The sequence below is a fragment of the Bipolaris maydis genome (assembly GCF_028858645.1).
Source record: "Bipolaris maydis strain C4 unplaced genomic scaffold PSV08scaffold_2, whole genome shotgun sequence".
NCBI lineage: Eukaryota > Fungi > Ascomycota > Dothideomycetes > Pleosporales > Pleosporaceae > Bipolaris > Bipolaris maydis.
Genome location: NW_027093858.1, coordinates 1,937,308 through 1,955,873, shown reverse-complemented (window position 1 = coordinate 1,955,873; position 18,566 = coordinate 1,937,308). Strand labels below are relative to the sequence as shown.

The 18,566-nt window shown below is 51.2% G+C and overlaps 6 protein-coding genes across 6 annotated transcripts; 3 read left to right on the top strand and 3 right to left on the bottom strand.

The window, feature by feature from the left end:
- Positions 1 to 116: 116 nt before the first annotated feature.
- Positions 117 to 1,498, bottom strand: PSV08DRAFT_347555 (chaperonin 10-like protein; the record flags this gene model as incomplete). The annotated part of the gene is made up of 5 exons (XM_014228912.1): positions 117 to 388; positions 463 to 1,045; positions 1,138 to 1,208; positions 1,290 to 1,359; positions 1,433 to 1,498. The coding sequence occupies 5 exons, from the start codon at positions 1,496 to 1,498 to the stop codon at positions 117 to 119; spliced, it is 1,062 nt and encodes a 353-aa protein (XP_014084387.1).
- Positions 1,499 to 2,746: 1,248 nt separating this feature from the next.
- Positions 2,747 to 3,358, top strand: PSV08DRAFT_243852 (uncharacterized protein; the record flags this gene model as incomplete). The annotated part of the gene is made up of 3 exons (XM_066092307.1): positions 2,747 to 2,929; positions 2,973 to 3,033; positions 3,162 to 3,358. 3 exons carry the CDS (start codon positions 2,747 to 2,749, stop codon positions 3,356 to 3,358), a joined length of 441 nt encoding a protein of 146 aa, XP_065949813.1.
- Positions 3,359 to 4,457: 1,099 nt separating this feature from the next.
- Positions 4,458 to 6,354, top strand: PSV08DRAFT_359108 (FAD-linked oxidoreductase-like protein). The gene is made up of 2 exons (XM_014228915.2): positions 4,458 to 5,107; positions 5,160 to 6,354. The coding sequence occupies exons 1-2, from the start codon at positions 4,509 to 4,511 to the stop codon at positions 5,989 to 5,991; spliced, it is 1,431 nt and encodes a 476-aa protein (XP_014084390.1). The 5' UTR covers positions 4,458 to 4,508; the 3' UTR covers positions 5,992 to 6,354.
- Positions 6,355 to 7,328: 974 nt separating this feature from the next.
- On the top strand, positions 7,329 to 11,021 carry PSV08DRAFT_407334 (cytochrome P450). The gene is made up of 5 exons (XM_014228916.1): positions 7,329 to 7,695; positions 7,746 to 7,903; positions 7,958 to 8,546; positions 8,598 to 8,874; positions 8,934 to 11,021. Exons 1-5 carry the CDS (start codon positions 7,390 to 7,392, stop codon positions 10,850 to 10,852), a joined length of 3,249 nt encoding a protein of 1,082 aa, XP_014084391.1. The 5' UTR covers positions 7,329 to 7,389; the 3' UTR covers positions 10,853 to 11,021.
- A 96-nt stretch (positions 11,022 to 11,117) lies between these two features.
- Positions 11,118 to 12,292, bottom strand: PSV08DRAFT_398999 (uncharacterized protein; the record flags this gene model as incomplete). Its single annotated transcript, XM_014228917.2, has 1 exon — positions 11,118 to 12,292. One exon carries the CDS (start codon positions 12,290 to 12,292, stop codon positions 11,225 to 11,227), a length of 1,068 nt encoding a protein of 355 aa, XP_014084392.1. The 3' UTR covers positions 11,118 to 11,224.
- Positions 12,293 to 13,798: 1,506 nt separating this feature from the next.
- PSV08DRAFT_215984 (Hydantoinase/oxoprolinase-domain-containing protein) lies at positions 13,799 to 18,275 on the bottom strand (the record flags this gene model as incomplete). Its single annotated transcript, XM_066092128.1, has 4 exons — positions 13,799 to 14,241; positions 14,294 to 15,746; positions 15,808 to 17,992; positions 18,235 to 18,275. 4 exons carry the CDS (start codon positions 18,273 to 18,275, stop codon positions 13,823 to 13,825), a joined length of 4,098 nt encoding a protein of 1,365 aa, XP_065949812.1. The 3' UTR covers positions 13,799 to 13,822.
- Positions 18,276 to 18,566: the final 291 nt, after the last annotated feature.

Here is an 18,566-nt window from a genome sequence, read left to right as displayed (position 1 = left end):
AATGTATTGGACCGGTTAAACTCGCCTAAAGCTACCCTTACGGTACCAAATGGTTATTTAACTGCAACATTTTCCTATTTGGCGACATTTCTCGCTAAAGTATGTAGGATGAATGACTAATTAACTGTTTCAGGTACGAGAACCACCCTGCTTTTTACCTTTCCGTGATGTAGATCTTCTAGTGCCTGAGGAAGTTCATCCATGCCTCTAGTCACAACTTGTGGTTTAACAATCTCCTTTGCGACGAGTTCCAGAGCAGCCTCGAGACTTGCGTACGATCCTCCAAAGGTAAAAAGAACGTTGATTGCTTTTATTATTGCGGGACGCGAATCGAATGACAGATTGGGGTTTATAAGACCAACCACGACCACAGTTCCCCCTATCCTCACTATCATGTTGATGTCAGCCTCGATGTATCACAGCGATATAGTGTTCGAATCAAGAATGCTTAGACAAACTCACCAGAGTCAATAGCCGCTTTAAATGTATCTGATACACCAACAAAGTCCACGGTCTTGTCGATGACTAGCCTGTTCTTTGTGACGAATTCAGCGGCATTGGTTCCGGGCGGAACCACATCTTCGGTCTTGACGCCAAACTTAACAGCCTCATCGATTACTTCCTGTCGTTTATCTGCTACAATGACCCTCGCCCCAATACCGAGTATAATCTGTAGCGCATTGAAGCCTAGGCCACCAAGTCCGAATAGCAACACAGTATCTGATTGCTCAATATTTGCTCTTTCAACAGTGGCGCCATATGCAGTCAAGACAGCGTCAGGTACAACTGCCCCGAGTACGGGACTCAGCCCAGCAGGTAGTTTGACTGCGGCTCTTTCTCGAACGGCAACATACGGGGCGAATGAGCCATCGTGTCCAATCCCGTAGCGTTCGCCAGTCTGGCAAAGTGCTTCAAGACCCCTGGTACATTCCGGGCAAGTGCCCTTTCCACATCCTGGGATTGACAAGATGGCGACTATGTCACCTAGTGCAAATTTCCTAGAGGCAGAACCAACAGAGACAACTTCACCACAACCTTCATGGCCCTGAGCATCAACGAGTTAGCGTGATTCTTCCAGACTTTGTCAGTGTGACAGTAAACCTTACATAGTAAAACGAAAAACAAGTAATTGCCTACCAGTGTATACTTTTCCAAATGATTGTGTGGCTGTGGATCCACCTCTAACAAAGCGATATCACTATGGCATACTGTTTTGCTGCTCAGTTTCAAAGTTTTCGGTTGCAAATAGTATTTAGCAGGTGGAGATAAAACGAAAATCAGAGACTTACCTCCGGCTGCATGAATTCTCACCAGCAAGCCATCCTCAGGCGCTTGAGGGACATCGACTTCAACCCGATGCTGGGTAGTTGTCAGCTTCATCTCATATGTGGGGTAAAGATAACTATATATTCCCAAGAACTATTGCACATACTGGTACAGAACTTCCAGAGTGTTTCTGCCATGCTAGCATCTTCTTGGGAATCGTGGTAGTCGCCATGATTTCAGCGTGAATTGGGAGTGGATAGTTTCGAATTGGATCAGCTGCTTGAGAAATTTGAGTATGTGTTGATGACAGTTATTAAGGTAATATGGCTTCATAAGTCACATGAATACGGGTAGTTCACTAAGTACAGTACTAACTAACTGCGCGGGGTAACATATTGCGGGGTAACGGTTCGTGGTTGTGAAACAAAAATGTGCCCGAGGTCTCTCAGTGGACCAAAATATCCGGACAAAAGCCACTAACAAGACAGCAAAACAACGGTATTTTATCACTACACGCTACTATTGCAGAAGAACATGGCTTTCTCTGATAGTGAATTTCTTTCTACATCAAGTCTCAGCACTGTAAACAAAACAGAATTTCCAAGTACTTAGTAGTACAGGCGGCTGGTTACATCACCAGAGTGGACATGAATTGGATGTGCTGACATCCATTGAGTATCTAGATGCGAAAACTCGGACCTCAGAAGTATATATTTGCAGCATGTTGCTTCCTACGTGGACAAACAGCGCTCCTCCTTCCAATCATTGACCAGTATAGGTACCCTGCTTTGGATCCTCAAAACTCTTATTATAATATCCTCACACTACGACCCATAATGCTACGCTCTAGCAAGACCAACGTTGGAAGCGGCTAAAGAGATCTTGCCGGCGCATGATATAACAACTAGGAGAGCCCGATACGAAATACCTTTCGGCAGCTTTAACTTCTCTATTCTTGACGGGCTAGAGCTTAAACCACTTGACACACCAGCAACTGATGGTTATGGAATCGTCATTTATCAGCTTTCAAGCAGAGAATATGAGCCATCATCTAGTTTCAGGTCGTCTATTTGACATATCCACGGAGGGAAATTTACATCCATGCGCGCGCACCAAGTTATACCGTCCCTCATTCCCTTTGTTTCACAGTCTAGTCTACCTTTCCTCGCGGTCGACTACCGGCGGGCTCTTGAATTTCCCTTCCAAACACCACTAGAGAATTGCTGGACAGCTCTCTTATTTCTTCAATTACAAATAAAGAGGTTAGGTATCGATGTCAACAAAATTGCAGTTTGGCGGAAAAGCGCGGGTGGAGCTTTGGCTGCCTCAATAAGTTTGGTTGCCCGTGACCGAGATTTTTTGCCACCGTTAACGAAGCAGATTTTGATATACCCTATGTTAGATGACAGAGTGGTGAAAGATCACGCCGAGGGCATAGATATCATCAAAATCAACATCAACGGTATCGTGACAGGTTAAAATGCCTATCGAGGCAAAAGCTATGGAACTGACAATGTTCCACTCTATGCTCCACCTAGTCGAGTCAGCGGTGATACCGAGCATGCAAAAACAGAAAAGCGGTTATATTGCCAATATTTTAAGTAGGGCTAGACTTGGTGGTGGAGTGTCTGGTCTGGCATACACGGCTGCCAAGCATAAGATAGTAAGCGGTAAAGAGGGAACACGGTGTAATACTATTTGCCCAGGAGGTATTACGAGGAACCCATGCCCCGGTGCGTGTGCCTGAAGCTCACAAAAGGACTAGAGGTACGAACTAATCTCGCCCACTCGATCGGAGGCAAAGTCGACTCAGAAGCCTTGTTGAATTCAGGGTTCGCATGACCACGGCCTCTGTATCTTTTTGACACTGACAATAGAACTCGACGACAGACTAGTGCTAAATGTGCAGTATGAATTAGACGACAAGGCAGATGTTGGTGAGACGGATTCACTTATGGCCAGTGGCCCTATTAGTCCGGAAGAAGTAGCAAATGTGCTGGTCTTGTTGGGTTCCGACATTAGCTCTGCGGTCAATGGCGCAGTGATTCCCGTGGACAAGGGGTGGTCTGCTGCTTGGTTAAGACGGTTTTGATGTAGCGATGAGCATTCAAAGGAAGCGTTCACGTAGCACTCGACGCAGTAGGTAGTGGAAACAGGCGTTGGCTGATACTATGCGGCGCACAAGGAATGCGCGCACCTGCAATGCAATATGCTGCGACACAATCGTATATGGCAATGCCGCGACACTACGGCGACAGAAAGGCGTTTCAATGGTGGATGGGTGCAAGTCACTGGCCATGGCGGGGGAGGAGTTTGATTGTCGGAGGTCCGTTGTGGGCCCGCCGACGCTTTCCGCAGCCGCTACGGCCCTCATCGCACTCAGCACAGCAGCCATGGGGGGATTACAAAATTTTGCGCAACCGCCACGAGAGCCGATACCGGGACGCGTGAGGAAGAGCAGTGCCAAGGTGGATATGGTGCTGTCAGAAGAAAAGAAGAATGGGGGCTGGCCGCGCATGGAGAGCGAGGACGGCATGGCTACGTTCGGCTCTGGGCAAGCCATGGAGAGAGTGCATCTCGCCGACTGTGGGGTAACAGGCATGCATACGAGCGAGGTCACGATGGTGTCTGCTGGTCGATCAAAAGCAAAAGCAAGAGCAGGAGCAAGAGCAAGAGCAAGACGAAGACGGTGCGGCTGAGGGGTCCGTCCGACGAGACTGGGCATACGTCGGCACGGCTGCCTCTGTCCTCAGGCTTCCAACGCCCGGCGTCGACGAGGACGGTACACAGCAGGCATTGCAGACGCAATCGGCACTACTCTACAAAACACCGCAATCGCAGTCGTCATTTCCAGAAGCAGCCGTTGTCTAGACAGGGCGACGCCATGATCGGGGGCTGCTAGGCGTGGCCAATGAGCCAGGGCCGATACGCCTGCGTCAGTCTGGTAGCCTCTGGAGCATCGTCGAGTTTCACTAGCGCGAGCCGACGCAAGCCGAGCATTGCCCATCGCCCTGTCCAAACAACACGCCCACGATGCACGGTATATATGCCATGCACTGCATCACCCAAGGTCACAAGACCTGTTGATCTACGCAATTCATCCGACCACTCTTCCCCGGACTCAGAAGCCCTGCCACCGCACTGACTCCGAGTGCTGTATACAAGGAGGCCGCCGGACCCGACCTTGACCACCACCCACCACCCACCATCCACTACCTACTACCCAATCAATACCCATCACAATGTCCGCCATGATGCTCCGGAGACAGAACCTCCACCACTTCCAGCGTCTTGCTCTTTCCCAGACCTCACGCTCCCTCTCACAAACACCCAGATACGTTCATCAGAGTGCACGCCAGAATGTATCTGTACCGACGTCATCGCACACATCCGACCTCCTCTCCAGCCAGCCAGAGTCCCACGTTGCTCACACAAAGCCAGTTCTTGGTCGGCTACCCACATCTACTGTTCTCCGTTCCTACCTCATCACCGCAATGTCCTCACAGCCATTGCTCCTCAATGCATGCTTTGGCCTCCTGCGTCGCATGCTCGAGTCCAAGTCGTACATCATGAGCATCGAGCGCAACCCCGTCCTCTCCAGCCTGCTCAAGAAGACTTTCTACGCTCAGTTCTGCGTCGGCGAACACAAAGATGAGGTGGTAAGGAACACCGACTTTGCCAGGACCTTGGGCTACGGCGGTATTCTGTTTGAGTACGCACTCGAGGTACTTGGCGGAGAGGCGCCTACCGCAGCCGAGACCAAAAAGGAGATTGAGGTATGGAGGAAGGGCATGCTCCAGAGTGTTGAAATGGCCAAGGAGGGTGACTTTGTTGGACTCAAGTATGTATTCCCAAACGAAAATCGTCCAAAGTAGGCGCTAACAATCTTGTAGATGGTCAGGTCTTGGCCGCCACGCTTTGCATCTCCTCCAAAACCAGCAAGATGCTACACCCGAGATGTGGGATGCCATCACAGCAGCTTGCGATGCTGCTGCGGCCAAGGGCGTCAGTCTCCTTCCTGGTGCTGAAGAAGAAGCTACCAACCGTGGCCTTGAGAAGTGGACACTTGCTCTGCAGAAGAAGTACAACACCCCCGAGCGAGGCCATGCCGTTCTCTACATCACCTACCAATGCTATCTCCGCAACATTGCCGACCGGTTGGCACAGCACCTCGAGATGGCCTCAAAGGGTGGATACATTGCCGGTGTCAAGCTCGTACGCGGCGCATACCTAACTTCGGAGCCCAAGCACCTCACCTTTGACACCAAGGCTGAGACCGATGCCAACTACGATGCCCTCGCCGATGCTGTCGTCCGCCAACAGTGGACCGACAAGGTCCCTGCACCAACTCCCGGCACACCCTTCCCCCAGGTGAACATTGTCCTGGCAACTCACAACCTGGCTTCCGTCAAAGCTGCCCAGAAGATCCGTGCCTCGCAGATGCTCACTACCTCTCCCGAGAAGCTGCCGCGCCTGACATATGCTCAACTCCAGGGTATGGCCGATGAAATCTCCCAGGCGCTGGTTCAAGACGAGACCATGAAGGCCGACAAGCAGGCCAAGGTTGTCAAGTGTATGACTTGGGGCACTACTGCAGAGTGCTTGAACTTCTTGCTCCGCAGGGCCAGCGAGAACAAGGAGGCCGCGCTCCGTACCGAGGACACTAGGCGAGCCATGGGCAAGGAGCTCTGGAGGCGCTTGAAGGGAACCTTTGGTCTCGCCTAAGTTGTGGACCTCATTTTCTTTTTTCCATTATCTGGTTTTTGTTTCTCAAAAATCATCGCTTGAAATCTTAGTTTTTACGCAGCGAAGCATAGCATTAAGCACGGCGTTTGAGGTGGGCTGAGTCCTGATCAGAGGATGGCCTTGGATCAATTTCCATTGATTTTGTTTTTTTTGTTTTGCATAGCGCGTCGGTCGACTTTTGCGTCTCCAGCTCTGAACCTTGAATCAAACATGTTCATTCATTTTTTGTCGTGTGCCTTTTGCATTGGTCATGTGAGGAGATAGTGTTCCCATCCGATGTATAGCGTGCTACTGTCATTGATACAGTGATACAGTTAGCTTTCTTGGAATATTCTTGCGGTTGCTAACACATGCAATCGATGGCAAAGATAGCCAAACTCAGAGATGTGGTATGAAGATGCTCAAAAGTAGGCCGCAGTTGTTGCTGTCTCAAAAAGGCAGCAACGAATTACCAACCCCCATGAAACCTGCATGCTCATACGATACATGCGGGCTGAATCTTAAACATGTGCTTTTGCTCGTATCTATTAGCAGGGGTGGAATTACTCAAGGCAATTAATGCGAGGTGCTGCTGAAGAAACCGTTAGCACAAGCCTGGGCAAAGCGAAGTTTCGTATGTGAGCCCATTTCCCTGCCTGTGATTACGTCAATGGCAGCTGAACAACCTCAGATCGAAGCCGGTACATCCATCCGGCACCTCTCGTACCAAACACACGATTGCAATTGTATACCAAATTCCCGTTGGGTTCCGTAACAGTTGGAGTCTACCAAACAAATAACGCACTAGTACAGTAGCTAATTGCCACTAGTAGTAGCAGAACAGTAGTAGCGAGCCAACGCAAAGATCTGACGGACCGTCCCAGCACCCTGGAAACTGACGGCGTCATCGGCCGAGGATGTCTTTCACGACCGAACGCAGTGCAACAGTCGATGCGAACACGCACTGGTGGGACCTGTCATTACATACATGCTCAATGCGCTTACACAGCGCTATAGGTAACTGAGAGGATGACACAGCCTCGCGCAGCTGAACTCACAAGGGCTTACTACTGTGCCACACCTTGGCTTTGCAGCGCATCCTACTGGCTGCATGAACAACATTCCTGGCCTGCTGTACCCCTGTAAAGTCAGCAGCTAGGCAGACAAGTCCACCAGGCCTCACCCGCCTCGGCCGAATGCACGCCAAATGCACGCCAACCATCATACATGGGTGAGGGCGAGGCTTACAAGGCAACGCGCTTGTTGCTATCAGGCTGAGTGGTATATAGGAAGCACCCTCAGCCCCCAACTTTAAAGGCACCAGCTCTCTGTACCTACAGAGGCTACAATTCTTGCAATTCAATTCATATCTTCTCCATTGTTGGGCATCCTGCAATAATGGCGTCCCAGTCGTCTGATTCTGTCCCAATACCACAGCCTCCACCACATTTGTTCATCGGAAATATTGGAGCCATTGATGCAGACGATGCCCCAGGCTCCATTCAGAGACTCTCAGAGATCTATGGCGAGATCTTTCAGCTTCATATTCCAGGCCGGCCGGGGAGGATAATAGTCGTCTCTTCGTACGACACAATAAATGACTGCTGCGACGGAGACCGCTTCGAGAAGCCAATCAATGCAACTCTCGAAGAAGTACGAGCTCTCACTGGAAATGGGCTTTTCACAGCCTACCCAGGGGAGAAGGTGAGCAAATATTTGGCCCGGTGAGATGCATGCAGCTGACCACGCCTAAGGAATGGGGAGTTGCCCATCGCCTGCTGATGCCTGTTTTTGGCCCCATGGGCATTCGCAAGATGTTCGATGACATGATGGACATTACGACACAGATGCTGCTTAGATGGGACCGATTTGGACCAGGTCACGAAATCTACTGCAGTGATGATTTCACAAGGTGAGTTGCATCAGCTGGTCGTGCGCGGGAAAGTTGCTCATCCACTGCTACCAGATTAACATTCGACATGATTGGTCTGTGCGCGTTCGGATACAGGTTCAACAACTTCTACTCTGACAAGGCACATCCCTTTGTCGAACAAATGGTCGAAGTCCTTGTTGAGTCTGGAAGGCGGGCTACTCGCACAGGCATTGAGAACAAGCTACGTGTTTTTGCCGAAGCCAACCGCCAGGAAAATGTGAGGCAGATGCATAAGCTTTGCGATGAGATCATCGAGGAACGCGTAGCACATCCACAGCCAGATGCGAGAGACCTGCTGAACCCCATGCTTGAAGGTGTAGACAAAGTGACTGGCGAGAAGATGTCAAAAGAGCTTGTGCGATACAACATGGTAACATTTTTGGTGGCAGGCCACGAAACAACGAGCGGCACTCTTGGCTTCTTGTTCTTCCACCTTCTCAAGAACCCCGACACATATCTCAGAGCCCAGCAAGAAGTTGACGAGGTCCTTGGAGATGGTCCTCTGGATATCAAACACATTCCAAAGCTGGTTTACATTAAGTTTGCCATTTATGAAGCGCTGCGTTTCCTTGGTCCTATTGGAATCAACAGCAAGCATGCCCTCCAAAAAACCAAGATTGCTGTAAGTCTTGATCTTGCTCTCAAGTAGACTCTGCATACTAAGAACTGGTAGGGCAAGTATGAAGTGGAGCCAGAGGACATCATTTTGATGAACTTGCGAGGCCTACACCACGACCCCAAGGTTTGGGGCGACGACGCCGATGTATTCCGGCCTGAACGTTTCTTGAACGGCGGCTGGGAGAGCCTACCGCCCAACTCGTGGAAAGCGTTTGGTGACGGCATGCGAGCTTGCATTGGACGCACTTTTGCCGAGCAAGAGATGATCATGACTGTGGCGCTCATTCTGCAAAACTTCCAAGTCGAATTGGCAGATCCTGGCTACCAACTACGTAAGCACATATATGTAGAAACAGTTCAACATTGGAGTATTTCTAATTTCATGTCACAGAGGTCTCGGTCACAATCACACAGAAGCCCAAGGATCTTAAGATCAAGGTACGGAGACGGCCTGGACGCACACTGGCGAGTGTGGGTGGAGTTGGCGGTGCTCCTTCATCGACGAACCCTGCCGGTGGTGATGGAAAAGCCAAGGTAGTAGGAGACGCTTCGGCAAGAGATGCAAAGCCAATTACCGTCCTCTACGGATCGAATGCGGGCACTTGCAAGTCGTATGCAGAAGATCTGGAGACAAACGCAGCTCGATTCGGCTTCAAAGCAAATGTGGGCAGCTTGGACTCTGCCACCGAACACATTCCAAAAGATCAGCCAATCGTCATCATTGAGCCTTCGTATGAAGGCAAACCGGCAGACAACGCGAAGAAATTTACCGCTTGGCTAGAGAACAATGGAGACTCAAAGACGCTGGAGGGCGTTCAATATGCCGTCTTCGGTGTCGGCAACAGTGATTGGACGCACACATACCACCGTGTCCCAAAGAAGACCGACGAGCTGTTCGAGAAGATGGGCGCAAAGCGATTCACAGAGACCGGTTTTGTCAACGTAAAAGAAGACATCATGGGACCATGGGAGAGCTGGTCTGAACAGATGTGGACTAGTCTTCGAGAGGCGAGCGGTACAACTGCCGAAGTCCTTGATGGAACACTTCAAGCCGAGATAAAGGCTCCCAAATTCGCAACGTATCTCGGAGGCAAGAACATCTCCTATGGGCAAGTCAAGGTCAACAAAGACCTGGGCGGTGCTGAGGTCGGTCTCTCCAAGAAGCACATGGAGATCGAGTTACCAGCCGGCAGCTCGTACCGCTCCGGAGACTACATGGTTGTCCTGCCTCTCAACAACCCGGACACTGTGAAGCGGGTTATGCGACGCTTCGAACTTTCGCCGGATGATACCATCTCGATTACAGGAACAAACAAAACATTCCTGGTTACTGAGTCACATGCATCCATCTACGAGATTCTCATGACGCGTGTGGAGCTTGGTACGCCAATTTCGCAAAAGCAGTTGAAGATGCTTGCAGATGTGACACCGGAAGACAAGCGCGCCAGCTTGCTCGAGTTTGCAAGTGACGAAGTCTACAAGGCCAAAGTTATTCCCTCCCGCTATAGCATCCTCGATGTTCTCGAGGACCACCCCGAGTGCAAGCTCCCTTTTGCTGTTTACCTCGACCTACTCAAACCCTTGTCTCCTCGCCAATACAGCATTTCCAGCTCTCCACTAGCCAACGTAGATTTTGTCCAAGCACCAGACGGCTCGACTATCCAGCGCCTGACGGCTTCCATAACCTACGACGTGCACGACGAGGCTGCGTGGAGCGGAGAGAACCGTCGCTTCCACGGCGTAGCATCGACCTACCTTGCAAGCCGAGAACCAGGCGAGAAAATCAAGTGCTTCACACGGCCTACCAACATCAACTTCCACCTGCCTACGGACCCCACGACACCCATCATCATGATTTGCGCCGGCTCGGGCCTCGCCCCCATGCGCGGCTTCATCCAGGAACGCGCAACCATCAAGAAAGCACGCAACGCAGCCATTGGACCCGCAATCTTGTACTTTGGCTGCCGCCACCACGAAAAAGACTTTATTTACTCCAACGAGCTCGCGCAGTGGGAGGCCGAAGGCGTCGTCAGCGTGCGCGGCTGCTTCTCCAAAGTCGCGCCTGAGGGACAAAAGGCGCAGCGTGTTCCGGATCGTATGTGGGACGAGCGCAAGGAGCTGGCTGAGCTGTTTGGCGAAAAGGGCGCGAAGCTGTTCATCTGCGGTAGTGCGAGTAAGCTGGCCAAGAGTACGGGTGAGATGTGTATGAAGATTTATAGGGATACTTTCCCTGGTAAGACGCAGGAAGATGCTGAGGCGTGGTTGGACAAGGTTAAGGAGGATAGGTATGTCAGTGATGTGTTTGAGTAAGTTTGTATCAGGTTTGTTGGAGTTTTACTGTCACCTTTTGGGTTTGGAGAATTTTGTCATGACTGTAGATTTTGGGATCAACTAAGGCCGATGCCATGAAATGTGCACATGTGTAGTTTTTAACGTGGTATCAGTCCTGCCATCTAATTCTAAGAAAACGTTGTCTTTGCAAGGTTTCCATGTTCCCTTGAACCATCCCGGCACTGGAATCATACGTATGAATACGCAATCACGATGAAAAATTCCGAGTAAAATAAATAACCCTCTGCATTTGTATATACGGAAATCCTTGTCAATATCTACAACGAATCCAAAAATTCCTTTTTTTTCCCATCAGACCACTGACCCAAGGAGGGACATGACTCCCCTTCTCTAAGTGCAAATAGTCCTGCCCCCATTGCCCGACAAATTCCACTTTGTCTTATTCACCGTGCAAGGGCTCTCGCGCACGGTAGTACCATCGACGCGCAGCGAAATAGCAATATCGCGACTATTCGCAAACTCTGTCCTGGCAGCCAAACGGACCTCGCCGCCACCAGTGACGGTTCCTCCCTTGATATTAACATTGTAGCAGTTCTCAATCAAGACGGCGTTATTGCCGGTATTGGCCAAGTCGACAGAGGCAATCTCTGCGCCGCCAGAGGCAGAGACGCAAAAGACGCCGCGGCCTCCGCCGCGAGCACGCACGCGGTTGACGTAGATGTTGGTGGCGTAGCCGCCGTTGAGCTTGCCGGCTTCGTTGGCGAAGCGGAGGGCGGCATAGCCCGTGCCGGCGCCGCAGTTGTCGCAGTCGACGGTGCCGACTTTGGCGTTTGTGACTTTCTGCAGCAAAAGGCCGCACTCGCCGACGTTCTTGCCGATGACGGTGCCGATGTCGAGCCGGTCGATGTTCCACGTCTCGATGCAGTGCGAGGTGCCGCCGTTGCAGGTGACGGTGCCAATCTTGACGTTGGAGTTTGCGGCCCGGTCCCGGTCGAAGCGGATGCCCATGCCTGATTGCAGGTTGAAGGTGAGAGTGCCGAGGGTTAGGTCTTTGGTGCCGGAGAAGCGTAGGCCGAAGTAGGTGGAGCCTGTCATGGTGAGGTAGGGGATGCTGACGCCCGTTTGGTCAGTGACTTCGATGTTGCCGCCGCCGCTCTTGGGCGCGACGGTGATGGTCCCGCAGCCTTCAAAGGTTTTGCCGCTGCTGATGCGGATCGTGTTGGCGCCGATGTTGCCGGAGGCCATGATCGAGACGCGCTGGCCGCTGCTGATGCCATCGACGGCGGTTTGGATCGCCTTGAGGTAGTCGGAGCCCGTGTAGAGGTTTGTAGATCCTCTGGTCGCCGTGAAGGAGTTTCCTGAGCCGGTGACTTTGGCGTTGGGAGTGCCTGAGCCGCACTGGGCGGAGGCGACTGAAGCCAGAGCCAGCACGGCTGTGAGAGTACTCGATGAAAACATGGTGGGCGAGTCGATCGCAGGCAGAGAGAGAGGGAAAACAAAGAGAGAAGGATGAACAGACGACGAAGAAAAAGGGAAACCCGCAACCCTTTTTCAAAAAGACATTTTAGGAAATTGTGCAGTGCAACCTACTCTTTTTGTATGAACATGGCACAGCGTGGCTGGGCGGAATAATAACACTCACCCCATCTCATCACCCCTACTTCCCCAAATTGCCCCCCAAGAGCCTTGGGGCTTGTATAAAATAGACAGGCCCGCACACCCCCTTCTCCGTCCCCGGCCTCTTTCTCCGCTGAGCGAGTGATGTTGCATGTTTAACGCAAGGATAATCGCGAGTCCCCGCCCAATTACTAACCTTAATTTTCCGAGCACCAGCCCGGGCTTCCAACGTTGAACAAAAAGTCAGAAAAAAAAAGAAGAAGAAGTAACCGAGTCCGGGGTACGTATGCACTCCCTCTCCCAATTTCGAAATATTGTTTAACACAGTAAGCAAGGGCGATGCAGCAGACAAGCCCCGCCCCCCAACCCCAATTCCTCGTACTCTCTTTCGCCCGTTTGTCAAGCTACATAGTACCAAGACGGCGGGGATGCGAATACTTACTTACCGCGCAACGAACTGAATGGTGGAAATTTCTGCATGTGCTCAGTTGATCTTCTTGAACTACTACCTACCTAATCCATCCGTCTCAATCTGGCTCAACCGCCAGCGCCTCTAATTGCGATAATCCCCCCCCCTTTCCCTTTCTCTCTAGTATTCCACCGTATCGCCACGGTATACCGCCATGAATTCGTGCTTTTTATCCTCTTTCCACCCTTCTTTTTTTTTCTATTCTTCTCTTTTGCGTAGGCTTCGTCCGAAATACGAATCGCGTGCCGACTCGGCGGCGTACCTTTCATCTCCCACTCTTTGGGGGGGGAAAGGGTTATCTCCCGCCCCACCTGTCTCCGTCAGGTCATCTGCGAATGCGTGCGAGGAACAGCGTAGAAAGGCTTCGGGTGGGACACACATTGGTGTAAAGGATTCATGCAGCCTTTTTCCTCTACACCCCCATAAACGTCTTCAGGAATAAGTCCCCGCCGGAAAAAAAGTGAATGCGGAGGCGGATACATTGCTGATTTTCTCCGCTGCATCATCGCGCGTGCATGGGGTTTGCCAAGTGAGAGAGGGGGGAGGGGGTGGGCGCGTGTGTAAGTTGCCAAGAGACCAAGAGTTCAGATCTAGAGTAGATCGTGAAACGCTTGTTTCAGGCGGGATGTTAGTGCGCGCCACCCTAGTGTGCAAGATTCCCGTCTGGTGATTATGTATTTTTCGTGGATGCCCATTTTCCTCAGGTGAGGGTGTTTTTTTCTGGAACCATTCTGGAAAGAAGCGGTGCATACTTACTGGGAAAGTGGGGAGACGTGGGGGTATGTGACGGTGGTGCTGATGAACTTCATGTTTGGATTTATCCCCCCGGCACATGGTGTTGATACCAAAAATGGTTGGAACAAAAGCATCAAACCTCAATTGCGATTATACTAATATTCAACTCATAGCTCATTCCATCTCTTCATACCCTCCCGTGACATCGTTTCATACCACTTCTTCACGTACGCCAACCCCGCATGCGGTCCATATGCCTTCTTCTCCCACTGCGGCATAGGCGGCTTTATTCCAGTCTCTGCTTCACATCTCGCCAGTACTTCGCTTATCTTGCCTCCACGATCTATCGTATCATGCGTTGTATACCCCGTCTTTGCACGCTCATGGTGCATTGTCTCGCGAAGACGCACAGTAGCAGCTTCGTCAACGGCAAAGGTCTTTGGGTCTACAATCACACCGTAGTTTATCTTGGCGCTTTCAACAGTGACTAGTCGGCGGTGGACTTCCTTGGCTACTTGCTCTTGAGGGCGTGTAAGGGGATCACCGAGGCCTCCACCACCCCAGGTTATCCATTCCAAAACGTCGCCTGGGTGTTATTAGTTTCTACCTCTGTATGCACTGCAAGGTCTGGATCTCACCTGGATGGACGTGCAAATAGTCTTGTTTGGAATGGCACATCTCAATGTTGTCCTTCTCTTGCGCTGTGCCGAAACTGTTATTTCGATACAATACCTTTCTTGACCTGCTTCCAGGCTTGCCGCCATTGACGCCCCAAGGCTTGACGAGCCATCTGTCATCGTGAATGCTGACGTCTCCTTCGCACAAGAATCTGTAGATTGTTCTTTGTGCGTTTCCTCCGCGATAGTATCCTGCGCCTCCAGAGTCTGGCAAGGCTTCGTTGGCTTCGATGATGACGGGAAAGTAGAGCTCAATATTTTCCGTGGGTATTGACTTGATTGCGGGGAATAGGCAGTGGCAGTCAGGTCCGTCACCAATGGGCCGTGCAGGGACACCTCCAAATCCGATTTGGTACATCAAAAAGAATTCACCCTCGGGATTGAAGCCAGAGTAGAAGAGATGCGGCGAATCTGAGAATCCGGCTGCGCTTCGATGTTCAGGGTTTTGTTGCCCAAACAACGCTTGTAGAATGTCCATTACACGACCTAGAGCATGAGTCCGACAACTAACGGCAGCTGGTCGGACAGGGCGAAGAATGGTACCAGTCGGAATCCTGACATCGAGTAGATCGTGGAAGCCATCGTTGACAACGGCGTGGGGATCATAGATTGCCAGGAGGTGATAGCCAACAAACATCTTGAACATGTTGACTGAGAGATAAAAGTTCATTGCAGAACTGGATTGCGGTGATGTGCCGTCCCAGTCAAACACTAGCTTCCCGTTCTCTTTTTTCATGGAACAAGAAATTGCATACGGGCCTATGCCTTGCCCGTCGTCGTCAACAAAGTCCGTGAAGCTTGATTCTTCGGTGCCAAGCTTCTCATCGATAATTGTCTTGATGGCGATTCTGTTTTGTTCTAGTAACGACTCCGTGGCTGCCTCATATACTTCTGGTGTGTAACGATCACAGAGTTCGACGACCCGAGTAGCGGCTGTGCGACAGGCAGTGACAAGGGCCATGAGATCACTCTGGAACCATTCCGGCACCCGTGAATTGCGGAAAAGGACGGCTGCAAGGCTCTCATTGTACACACCTTTTGCGTAGAGTTTGACAATGGGAATTTGCAGGCCATCTTCAAAGATTGTGTTAGCATTGACACTCATGGATCCTGGCACTTTGGCTTGAACATCGGTCAAATGGCCAAAATTGGCCGCCCAGCCTATGAGCCGATGCTCGTAGTATATGGGCAGTAGTGCGACGATGTCGTTGAGGTGTGAGACAGCACCATCGATTTGGTAAACATCGTTGGTGATGAATACGTCGCCTTCTTCAATAGTTCCGTCCCAACCTTGCAGGAATTCAGTTATGAAAGACCCGAATTGGCCAACTAGCATTTGGCCACGGGTATTGGTAATGACATTGAACTCATCTTGTTGCTCACGGATAGCTGGACTCATCGCACAGCGAAGCATCTACAGTTGAGTCATGAATATCAGTATGCGTCAGGCTAAAGTTGCTAATAGGGTTACTAACAAGGGTGTCCATTTCTCTTCGAACGGAACCAAGCGCAGAAGCAATGAGAGTTGCAATGATGGGATAATCCTGGATAAGCTTTTGTGCGGATTCCTTCGTGTGTGCCACCTTTTCCGGCGCTTTCTTGTCCACAGGCCATATGAGGATATTGCCCATGGAATCAATCTCACCAAAGAATCCGGGAAGTATCAGAGTATTAGAGTCCATCTCCGAAATGACAGCTGGACCGTACACAATCGTCCCAGCACCGCCAAGTAGCGTGCGGTCCCAGAACGTTGCCTCGACCTGCTTGCCGTCATATACAATGTTTTGTTTCGCTATAATGGCATCTTGTGATGGCTCCGAGGTATTGGCGCGCTCGACAGGCTTCAAGGCCACCTCTTCAGAAGCATCAATGACTTTGGCACGCAAGCGCATGGTCTCGACTTCTGCATCGGTATTCGAGAAGCCAAACTGATGCTGATGTGCTTGATTAAACTTATTGCGCAGATTTTCAAGCAAATTAGATGAATTGCCCAGCTCATCAGAATCCATCCCGACAGTAAGCGTCATTTCCTGACCTCTGTATCGCATGTCGGTTTGGTATATGACATGGAGTTCAGCGTTATCGTTTGCAAGCGAAGCCTTCATCTTAGTCACACCATCATCCTTAAGTCCTAGCAGTGTCTCCTTGAGTTCCGTTTGGGAAGTTTGCGAGAGGTTTCGAATATACGTGCGGGTCTGTTCGTAAGACATTTTGGTGATGGCATCGCCCTGAGCACATAGCACTCCGGGAGAAGGGGGGACAATGACAGGCCAAGAACCAAGTAGTTTACCGAGAGCATTGCCGTGAAGAGGCCCAGCTCCGCCGAGCGCGACAAGTGCAAAGTCCCTGGGGTCGTAGCCTTGTTCCACAGATACCAGGCGAAGAGCGCCATGCATAGATTCGTTTACCAAATCGATGATCCCTTCGGCGGCTGAAGTCATCTCAATGCCCATTTGTTTGGCGAGTGACTCAACTGCCTTATTGGATGCCGCGACATCAAGTTTGAAAGTGCCACCAAGCAGCTTTGACGGCAGTCTTCCTAGTGCCAGGTTCGCATCCGTAACAGTCGCTTGCATACCACCTTTGCCGTAAGCTGCTGGTCCTGGTGTGGCGCCACTGGACTCTGGTCCTACTCGCAGACTCCTGGTAAAGTCATTGTATACTGCAATCGAGCCTCCGCCGGCCCCCACTGTATTTACGTCGACTGATGGCGCGCGCACTGACAAATGACCAATTTGGGTTTCCTGTCGGATGATGGCGTCACTGCCTTTGAGCAGAGCGCAATCAGTACTTGTACCGCCCATGTCGAAAGTGATGAGGTTCTTGTAAGGCGTGTTTTTGGCTACCAAATGCGAGACAGCCTTGACGCCACCAGCTGGGCCGCTCATGAGAATGCGCACTGGTGTCTCGCCTGCAAGCTGGACGGAAGTCAAGTCTCCGTCAGACTTCAGGATCCGAATTACATCGGTATCTTTGGCAAGCTTGTTCTGGAGGTTCTGCATGTATTTCTTGACTACCGGTTTGACCATTGCATTTGTAGCTGTCGTGGCCGTGCGCTCGTATTCTTGAATCTCTGGCAAGACGTCGGTTGATGTGACGATCTCAACGTGTGGCCCAAATTCCTCACGCAAGATAGTCTTGATGCGCTCTTCGTGGGCATTGTTGGTAAATGAATTCAGCAGGGACACAGCAATTGCCTCGGGCTCTTGTTGCTTGAGGTCCTGCAAATCATGCCGAAAGAGCTGTTCGTCCAATTCACAGTAGACACTGCCATCGATTTTGATGCGCTCTTTGGCTTCAACAGTCCGTTCTAGAGGCACAAGAGGCTCAGGCTGTTCATAATTCATCCAAGCTCCAAGTCCACCTGGGATATGGCTCCGTCTGACAGCCAAGATGTCCTTGTGGCCCTTTGTAACGACAAGGCCGCATTTGGCACCCTTGGCTTCAAGGACAGCATTGGTGGCAGTTGTGGTGCCATGGTGTATGTATTGGAATTTGCCTTGCCAGTTATACTTTTCTTTGAGGATCTCGCGCACTTGCAGCACTCCCTTTTGTACTCCAATGGACTGATCCTGGGTGTCCGTGGGTACCTTTGTGCGAATGGCCTCACCGTTGGGGGTAATTACACAGACTGAGTGGGTTAAAGAATGAATGCGAGGGCTACACGAGATAATGCCTACCATCTGTAAAGGTCCTGGGCTCGAGTCAGCCGCACGCTATTGTGGTTTTTCCGTGCTTGGTGGCGCTTGAAGGGAGGGGCAAGGGGATAGCAGCCGTAGCTACGGGGCAAATGCAGCATCTCGGACATGATGTGATTCGAGACTAGCAGCTGTGTAAGTATGCCGGGTTTGGGCGATACTTGGGCGGCCAGCAGAGCAGATTTGGAGCGACACATTACTCACCCTCCTACATCAACTCCCAGCCTGTATCCGGGGACAGCCATACTGCGGGGGGGATTTCTCGAGACTGGCAGCCGATGTGCAGCTGGGGATCAGGAATAAAGGGGCGGGTCGGGTCGGCGATGGGCTGTCCAGTTGGCCTTGCGTCATGTTTGAACTATGCTTTTCTGCCACTCGAGAAGAAAAAAGCGGCTTGCCGCCAAACTGGGGCCGCCGCCGGACGGGCAATAGCAACGGCAGCTAAGCAATCTGGTACTCGGCAACCGGCTGCCTGTGATATCAATCGCCCCACGGCTGCCGCTGTCCAAATTCCCGTATAGAGCCTTAGTCGTCGG

Excerpts from the sequence above, each read along its gene's own strand:
- PSV08DRAFT_359108 (XM_014228915.2), top strand. The coding sequence starts at position 4,509 with ATGTCCGCCATGATGCTCCGGAGACAGAACCTCCACCACTTCCAGCGT. Across the intron at positions 5,108-5,159 it reads GGTGACTTTGTTGGACTCAA|ATGGTCAGGTCTTGGCCGCC; the intron begins GTATGTATTCCC and ends ACAATCTTGTAG.
- PSV08DRAFT_407334 (XM_014228916.1), top strand. The coding sequence starts at position 7,390 with ATGGCGTCCCAGTCGTCTGATTCTGTCCCAATACCACAGCCTCCACCA. Across the intron at positions 7,696-7,745 it reads CAGCCTACCCAGGGGAGAAG|GAATGGGGAGTTGCCCATCG; the intron begins GTGAGCAAATAT and ends ACCACGCCTAAG. Across the intron at positions 8,875-8,933 it reads AGATCCTGGCTACCAACTAC|AGGTCTCGGTCACAATCACA; the intron begins GTAAGCACATAT and ends TTCATGTCACAG.